Here is a 9,048-nt window from a genome sequence, read left to right on the forward strand (position 1 = left end):
GCCATTTTTTGTCTACCTAATTAACCAAATTAAACAATGAGGATTGTAACGGACAAAAACTTTTTATTTGTAAGAATTGATGTTTAATAATAATTTAGTTACTTAACTATATAGTATTTTGAATATTTTTGACTTCTTTTTAATTTCTATTATAAAAAAATATGTTAAAAAAATTTTAAATTGTTATTTAATTAAAAAGTTTTTTATTAAACATTTGTTTTCGTATTATTGTAATTTTTCTCCATATATTTAAAAATTCAATAATTACAAAAGAGTATTAAAAGGAAAAAAATTATTCGTAGTGGAAAATATGAATTTTCCTGTTAATGAATTGTTAAAAAATTATACATAAATTAAACAAAAACAACTGGTTTATTGTAAATATTTTTATGTTTTGGCATGTCATTATTACTTTAAATTAATATCGATAATTTATTTATTGTTTCACTAAAAATTCAATTGAAAACTATAAAAAAAATTTAGTAATTTAAAAAAAACACTCTTAATATAAGAATAAAATATCATACATTATTATTAAAGTATTAAAAACAATAACGACTGAATTTAAGAATGTATTTACATCGCTTCTAAATGTTCATAGTGTCATAAGCCATCATTCATAATTAATTTACATATAATTTAATAGAAGACATGTTTATTGTTATATCTTCAACAAGTATTTTCTTAATTTAATTAATTATTCCAAATAAGCTCAAGTTTTATTTTCTTTTTAGAAAAAAATTATTATTTACATTTAATATTGTACTACTTAGAAATATTTTATGTACACAACAATTATAATTATTATTTTCACCTAATCAATATTTTACTATCAAAAAAATCAATGTATGACATCGGCGGTAATTGGAAATTAAGAATTTAAGAAAAAAAAAACCTTGTTTCCGTAAGCATACAATAAAATTTAATGGTTCATTTACTTATACAATAAAAGGTATTTGCAAGATCATTATCCGTCGTCATACATATCTTTAAAGTTACATCACAAAATACAACTACAAATATTATGTGTTATTTACTTACAAAAAAAAAAAAAAACTAATATTAATAATTTACCATAACAACAGCAGTTCTACGTTTAAGATAATGATTTTTTTATAGCACGAAGGATTCTGGTTATTATTAAATTTATAATTTTGTCATCAGAATACGACATAATAGAATAAAGTCGGTGAAAAATAATTAGTTATGTCGGTATTACCTGATGGATAAGATAAAAGTTATCGTAACGAAGAACTTGGTCTTAAATACAAAGTTCGTCGGTTGGAAGTCGCTATTATTGAAACTAGTATTGAGGTGTTTAAAATGGACAAGTGCATTCATTATTTACTTTTTTTTTTTGTTATTTAAGTTTTTACCGTCATATTTAATAGTACATCAATATGTTCAATGTTCAAAGAATGTAGAATACTGATAAGTAATTATTAAACAGTGCACCGGTAAATTTGTGCACCCAAACAGATACGTGTGTATCAAGTTGCAGCGGATTATATGTTTAAAATTTTTTATATATTGTAAATATGTTATCATGTCAGTGGTATATTTCGTTGTTAATAAACGCGTTCTTTTTTAATTTAATGAGTTAACGCAAAAAATTAAAATACCCATTAAAAACTTAAACTGTTTTTTATCTATGCTTTCAATAAAATTTGATAAAATTGCAGGTCATAAGGACGCACATAAGCAAACTATGAACACTTATCGTTAGTTCGAAAACTAATTTTCTAGTTTCATAAGGACACAAATATCGTTAAAATTGTATAAAAAAAAAATTTTCCAACGAGTTGTGTTAGTTTTGTTAAGAGTTTAATTATTAACCAATGGAATTATTTGGAATTCACTTTGCACCCCTTCGAGTGCCGTTACAAAGAAGACTACAAACACTTGCCGCCGCCGCATGGATATTTGTATTAGGATTTGGTGGTGTTATAGGATGGCTTACAACTATTTATTTTCTTCTTTTTACTACGTGGATAAGATATTTTATTATTTTTTATTTAGTGTGGATATATTATGATAAAGATACTTGTATCCGAGGTGGGCGTGCGTAAGTTATTAGAAATTTTATTTTTACTATAATTGAGATTCATAGTCATTTTAGTAAATACATGTTATAAGACGACTGTTATATTTGCTAAAAAGTACTTTTAAAATGGTGAAAAAAATTTTTTTTTCGGAGTATTTAATTTTTTTTTTTTTTTTTTTTTCAAAAAAACAATTTTTAGGCATCTGCTATTTTTGACATTAATATTTTTATTTATTCATTTTTACTTATTAAATATTTTTTTCTTCACATGATTCTTTTTTAATTAATTTTATAAATTTTTTATTTTAAGATCCCCGAAAATTATTACTTGTAATTTTTTTATTTAATTATTTTGAATTTTTTAATATTCTTCAATTATCCGAATTTTCCAAATTGAAATTATTTTTTTTCAATTTAACTTTAGTTAAAATTTAAAATAATAATAATAATTTATTACCAAAAAATTACAGACATTTAAAATACATATAGTTAAAAATGTACAGCAAAAATATCTGTCCTATAGAGATGATTTTCATCTGTACATATCAATAAAAGTAATTTTTTTATTTTATATAGAAGACGATGGACTCAGCCTTTAAAAAATAGTTTATGGTGGTATTATTACCGTGATTATTTTCCAATAAAACTCCATAAGACGGTAGATCTTGAGCCATCAAAAAATTATTTATTTTGCGCATACCCTCATGGAATTTTAGCGTCAGGCGCTTTTGCAGCATTTGCAACCAACATTTTGGACTTTGAAAAACTCTTTCCGGGTCTTGAGTCTAAAATGCTTACTCTCACTCAGCATTTTATGGCACCATTTTTCAGAGAATTCGCATACTGCTGTGGTAAATATTTTATGAAACCACTAATTAACAGAATTTAACATTGTGTTACCTAATAAAAATTTATAACATAGGAGCTTGCAGTTCAAGTGCTGAAAGTATTGAAAATTTGTTATCCTATAAAACAACAAGCCCAGAAGATTTAAATAAAGCTGTCATACTGATAGTTGGTGGAGCAGCAGAAGCTTTGAATTGCAAACCATCTACATATCGTATTATTTATAATAAAAGAAAAGGTTTTATTAGGATGGCATTAAAAACAGGGTTGGTATTCATTTTTAATATCATGTATTTTTGATTTATTTACTTTACTATTTAATATATTTCTTTGTAGTGCACCATTGGTACCAGTTTTTTCATTTGGCGAAACAGATATATACGATCAGGTTAATGCTAAAGAAAATTCATTTTTACATAATTTTCAACAAACAATGAGGAATTACACGGGACTTATTCCAGTAATTGTTAAAGGTCGAGGATTATTTCAATATACATTTGGTATCGTACCCTATAGAAGACCAATCAATGTTGTTGGTAATATCTAGAATTATTTTTTTATTATAATGATTTAATTATTTTATTTATAATATCGTAAAAAAAAATATTTTTTTTTTTCCATGACTTATAAAGTGAAGAATTAGAGTAGGTTACAATTGAAAAATTTTTTTGTTCCTATTCCACAACTATTTTTATTTTTATTTACTTATTTTTTTTTTTTTTTCAGTTGGAGCACCTCTAAATATCCCAAAAATTACTGAACCATCTAATGAAGAAATAGACAAGTACCATGGCCTATTTAAAGAAAAATTGTTAGAATTTTTTGAAACACAAAAATACAATTATTTAAGCAATCCTAAAGATATTAATTTGATATTAGAATAAATTATTTATCTGTAAAACAACTTGATTAAAGATTAATCGATTACGAGATAAAAAAATTTATAAACACTTTATATGTTGATTATCACTTTTTATTTTATCTACAAAAAATAAGTACAAAAGTGCACGTGCTTGTTAATTAAATTGATAGAACCTGAATATGTGAAGAGCTAATATATAAATGTAAGTTTAGTTTATAATTTTATCATGTTATAAAATATTCGATAATAATTATGCAAGCAAAAGATTTATATATCGATGTTCTAAATAGCAAATTGTTTAATTCCACTTCAGAAAAATCCTCCATTTATCAGAAAAAAGAGTATATTAAAATTTTTCTTTATCTAAAAATCAATTAAGTATCTATTGTATGTATAAAAATATTGTTCAGATTATCCAACTAATATTTATTCGGAATATTATTATAGAAAAATGTCAAAGAATCACCTACTAAAAAATATGGAGCTAAACAATTTGTTGATTAGAACATCGATATATTTTCTTATTATTGACCTAGAATCTATACTATATCAAATTTGATATTATTGATTACTTGTTTGGAGTGCTAGTGGTTTCATAATTAATAATGAAAAGATTATTATAAAGCGATGAATGATTATTAAATTATTATTAAAAATTAGGCTCGATGCCAATAGGCTGTATTTAATGAAGTAAAAAGTATACCGAGCGCTATAACCGTAAATAAAAACCACATGCATCTTTGGAGAATCTGAAAATTAAAAATAATATATTTGGAGTGTTAAGTTTATGAGGTCGTTTATTTTAATAAAAAATTAACTCACTTTATCCTGCCAAGCACGATTTTTAACACAATCGCGGAATCCCATCCGGCTGAAGTGAATAGAATTATAGAGTGGCAGCCAATTGTCTGGACACATCCAATGAAGAAATGTATCAACTGTACGACGCATTAGAAATGATTTTTTCAAGACGAGTTCTCGCATCTGTAATAATAAAACTTATTTTGCAAATTTTATAAAAATTTTGTACTTATTGAACTATAAAATTAATTAAAGTGCTTAGGTTTATAGAAACGGGATTCTTTCATCTATGATATTTAAATATAAAGAGACAAATACACTGTGATTTATAACAAAGTACTGATATTCCGACTGAGTGATTTTTTAAAAATAATAACTTAATAAGTATGAAATTATAATCTAGTTACCAGTCTTAAAATAATTCAGAAGAAAGCTGAAATAATGGGAGAGGTTGATTATAGGATACTTAATTCCAATACTTACTTCAATGTAATTATACATAGCAAGATCACAAATGGCGTGGGCATCAGCGCATCGTTTTTTTGAGAAAGCCGGTAATACTTTTGACATATCTTCATTATAAAGATCCATTAACTCATTGAGTATTACAACATCTTCAAATGCCTAGATTTATATTTTAGAATAAAAAAAAATTATTATTAAATATAACTTTCAGAGGACACATTTTAACTATTAAAATTTAATATTAGGTATTTTATTATTTTATTTCCCTTAAATTAGAGCAACGTAGAGGAAAATCATTGAAAATTCTCAAGACAAATAAATCTCAAATAAGAATTAATTAATGGGTTTTTTTTTTTTATATACGGAGAGAAATAAGTAAAGACATTACTTAAATGATTCAAAGAAATCTATGTATAAGTTTAAATATATTTACATTAATATTTATTTATTAAAAACAAGATACTCACTGCATTCATTCCTTGGGCATAAAAAGGTACCATAGCATGTGCAGCATCACCCAAAATAATGCTTTTTCCCATATGATACGGATTACATTTAATTGATATAAGTGATTTCGGTTTGACCATAAAAAAGTTATCAACTAGAGTTTGGTGGCTACCAATAAGCGGAACTACATCAGAAAATTGCTCGGTAAAAAAGTCTACAACTTTTTTTGGAGTATCCAGACCATTAAGAATATCCAGTGGAGCAAAAATATTTCCGGTAAATGAGTGATCATCATTCGGCATAGCTATCATCATAAATGTACCTCGTGGCCAGATGTGTAAATGGTTAGAGCTCATGCAAAACTAGAAAAAAATATGTAGAAAGTTATCTTCAATAAATTAAAAATATAACACATCAGTATAAAAAACAAAAATTTTTATTACCTCATGCCCACGTTCTGGATTTTTCTCATCAATCATTCGAGGCGGAATATTGAGCTCAACATAGCCATGTTCAATATAAATTTGTGAAAAATCAAAACCAGGTCTTTTCAACATCATTTTTCTAACTGTTGAATGAGCGCCGTCTGCTCCAATTATTAAGTCAGCTTCTACTTCTATTACTTCTTGCGTATTTGTCCTACCATTAACCGTGTGTAAAAATATTTAAAAATATTAAATATTATAAAAGTAAAAATCAAAACTTACTTTGAAAATTTCAATTTTCCATTGTCTAAATCAGCTTCCAAAAGTTTATGGTTGAAAAACAAAGTTACCGCTGGATATTCATCAGCAGCTGTGGTTTCAGTCAAGCAAAAAAAAAATAAATTTTATTTGATACATTGAAATTCAATTCTATATTTAAATCCTTGTCTTGTGGTTCTTTCAGGTAATACAATCTACTGTCATAAATATTCTTTTTCTTTTCCCAAGTAAATTTTTGTTTGAGAGCTTATACTTAAATTTATGAATTTATGTAAGTATAATATAATTTGTTGATTAATATTTTTATTTCTTTTATCTCAAGAACAAATTTACAAGAGGAAAAGTTTAACAATTATGATTATTATCATAAAAAAGTTATACCACGTCGTATTAACATATCCATTCTTTCCGAATGGATAAAGGGAGGAAGAAATTTGATATCGTCTCTTATAAGGTTTCTTTAAGCTCGATGTAAGACGACTCCGTCTTTTCTCCTCAATTATTATATAAATATACATGTGTATACATTTTTATGGTTTAAATTCAAACTTACAGGTACATGAAGTACTAAAATTATGATAATTAAAACAGCAGACGTCTGGAAAATTTTTGAATAAATTTACTATCAAAAAAAACTTTAACTTATTTAACATATTTTTGAATATTTTTTAAAATAATTATTTATTTGTTGATAAAAACAAGTTAATCATCGGACGTCTGTTATTTTCAGTATTGACCGAATAAGAAATAAAAAAAATTTACCATCAAGAAGAACTTGATTCATATACAATCGGCTGACAGAGTAAAGTGTCTGAAAAAAAAAATAATTTAAATTTCATAAAAACAAAATAACTAAATAAAAATAAATAAAACTTACATTTTTTTTAACGCTGTCATAAATCATTTCTTTAAGACTGCCATCTTTACCATGAAGCATTCTACCTCGCATAGAAATACCATGATGATTGACAATTTTGTCTTCAAGATCAATAAGTTTTAGCGCTTGACGACCGCGATATGACAGAGAAAGGTCAATGCTTTGACCGCGCGCTTCTTCTATTCTTATATCTTAAAAATATTTTTTTATTAATTGATATAATCATTATTTATTTTGATAAAATAATTACCAGATCGATACTCATAAACACGAACACGATGACCACGTTTAGCAAGAGCACAAGCAGCTAATCCTCCGACCTAAAAAAATTTATTACGTCAATAATAATGATAATAACTAGAATAAATGATTAATATATTTAATTATTAAGACTATTATGTAAAAAAGATTTTCTTAACAATTTCATTCTAGATAATAATTTCCATCTTCCAAGAGTTCTATGAATTATTATGTACTTATGTTTTGTATTTTGAATTTAAATGTAAATAAATTTATTTTATTTATCTATTTAAGCTTGTGTTTTACACTCGTAATAATTCAAATATAGATATAAATATATAAACATACCAAACCGCCTCCAACGATAATGATGTCCATACCGCGAGTTGTTTTCTTCATGGTGTCCAGTATCGAACTGAGTAAGTAGTAAGAGGATTATTAGTCTGGATGATACACATGCACTACTACCATTATACAAATTTCTCTCCCTTCTAAGTAATTATTTTCGTTATCACTGCTAATAATTAAAAACTTTAACCAAATAGACATCGTAATTTTACAGATAAACAGAATTATATAAAACTATATTTGCGATTATTATTTTATGACCTTAATGTAATGAATTGTTATCACTATTAAAAAATTTTTATCTGACATTCAATTTATCGTGAATATTTCGCATCATAATTAGTATTCACATGAATTAATTAATTTCGAATTATTGTTTTTCTTGATAGTTATTAAAAAATTTTTGAAAGAGCACTCGCATTAATTTTAAAAAAATACAAAGAAATTTTGAGAATTCATAAGTGTAAACTTTGAGCAATTACGTAATTTAAAAAAAAAAAAAAAAAGAATTACCATAACCAATTATTCTTTATTGTACAGAATTATTTCAAGTGCTAAGATTGGGAAACCTTCACACTGATAGAAGGATTTGTTTATAGTTAAAAATATTTGTTAATATTTAACAAATCATTTATTAGAGACCACTTTTTAGTCTTTAATAAATATTTCTTAGCATTTAAAAAGATTTATTAATATTTAATAAATGAATATCAGATTTATTAAATACAAACAAATTATTTTAAATACTAACAAATATTTGTTTAATGTTAAAAAGTGGTCTCTAATAAATTATTTGTTAACTATTAACAAATATTTTTTGATACAAATAAATCCTTCTATCAGTGTATATTTTAAATATAAAATAGTCTGATAAATTAGAAAATTTCTTCTGAATTTAAATACCAATTTATTATATGATGACTAATTGAATCAATTATTTACGTGGTTCAAAAGTTATCATGCCTACGAAATTTCATACATGATTGACATCACAGGTTTCTCGGATTAGAATAACTTTTTTTAAATTTGATTTTTAAAGTTTACTGAAAAGATTGTTGAAATATATTTTACATGTATATCGCTGAGAAATTTTGGAGCAGCGTGAAGCATTATTTAATAGCTTGCGCTTAAAAAGTATCAAAAAAATTAGTTTAATCAATTACGTATAGCATGTTGAAATTTAGTAAAAATCGGTTTATTAATAAAAAAGCAGACTCAAATGTTTTCTTGTAATAAAGTGAACAGTGAAAACAAAATGAATTTGAAAAACTCGTAAATAAGTTTAATTTAAATATACTTTTGAATAAAAACATTACATGATCAACGAATAAATAAATATAAATATTTACAAAAATATTGTTTATTTACAACTCACCTTAGTCTATATATATTTTGAATATCATGATATTTTCCA

General features: G+C 24.8%; 2 protein-coding genes across 4 annotated transcripts; one reads left to right on the top strand and one right to left on the bottom strand.

Annotated features, from left to right (window-relative positions):
• The first annotated feature begins 770 nt into the window (after positions 1-770).
• LOC123275448 (2-acylglycerol O-acyltransferase 2-A-like) lies at positions 771-3,840 on the top strand. Of its 3 annotated transcripts, none has more exons than XM_044743590.1 (6): positions 771-2,065; positions 2,621-2,895; positions 2,967-3,156; positions 3,227-3,426; positions 3,528-3,534; positions 3,617-3,840. In XM_044743590.1, exons 1-6 carry the CDS (start codon positions 1,839-1,841, stop codon positions 3,648-3,650), a joined length of 933 nt encoding a protein of 310 aa, XP_044599525.1. In that variant the 5' UTR covers positions 771-1,838; the 3' UTR covers positions 3,651-3,840. The 3 variants fall into 3 exon arrangements, with proteins under 3 accessions (XP_044599525.1, XP_044599524.1, XP_044599526.1); XM_044743589.1 differs by lacking the exon at positions 3,528-3,534 and having other exon boundaries at positions 771-1,532; positions 1,683-2,065; XM_044743591.1 differs by having other exon boundaries at positions 3,523-3,534; positions 3,617-3,704.
• A 318-nt stretch (positions 3,841-4,158) lies between these two features.
• Positions 4,159-7,812, bottom strand: LOC123275447 (kynurenine 3-monooxygenase). The gene is made up of 10 exons (XM_044743587.1): positions 7,635-7,812; positions 7,297-7,366; positions 7,047-7,237; positions 6,932-6,980; positions 6,173-6,260; positions 5,909-6,104; positions 5,486-5,827; positions 5,037-5,177; positions 4,575-4,736; positions 4,159-4,501 (listed from the first exon to the last, which is right to left on the bottom strand). The coding sequence occupies exons 1-10, from the start codon at positions 7,683-7,685 to the stop codon at positions 4,409-4,411; spliced, it is 1,383 nt and encodes a 460-aa protein (XP_044599522.1). The 5' UTR covers positions 7,686-7,812; the 3' UTR covers positions 4,159-4,408.
• Positions 7,813-9,048: the final 1,236 nt, after the last annotated feature.

Source organism: Cotesia glomerata, linkage group LG1, assembly GCF_020080835.1.
Source record: "Cotesia glomerata isolate CgM1 linkage group LG1, MPM_Cglom_v2.3, whole genome shotgun sequence".
Classification (NCBI taxonomy): Eukaryota; Metazoa; Arthropoda; class Insecta; order Hymenoptera; family Braconidae; genus Cotesia; species Cotesia glomerata.

Coding starts and splice junctions, on each gene's coding strand:
- LOC123275448 (XM_044743589.1), top strand. CDS start 1,839: ATGGAATTATTTGGAATTCACTTTGCACCCCTTCGAGTGCCGTTACAA. Junction 2,896..2,966: donor AGAATTCGCATACTGCTGTG/GTAAATATTTTA, acceptor TTTATAACATAG/GAGCTTGCAGTTCAAGTGCT. Junction 3,427..3,616: donor AAGACCAATCAATGTTGTTG/GTAATATCTAGA, acceptor TTTTTTTTTCAG/TTGGAGCACCTCTAAATATC.
- LOC123275447 (XM_044743587.1), bottom strand. CDS start 7,685: ATGAAGAAAACAACTCGCGGTATGGACATCATTATCGTTGGAGGCGGT. Junction 6,105..6,172: donor GGAAAATTGAAATTTTCAAA/GTAAGTTTTGAT, acceptor GGTTAATGGTAG/GACAAATACGCAAGAAGTAA. Junction 5,178..5,485: donor ATGCCCAAGGAATGAATGCA/GTGAGTATCTTG, acceptor ATATAAATCTAG/GCATTTGAAGATGTTGTAAT.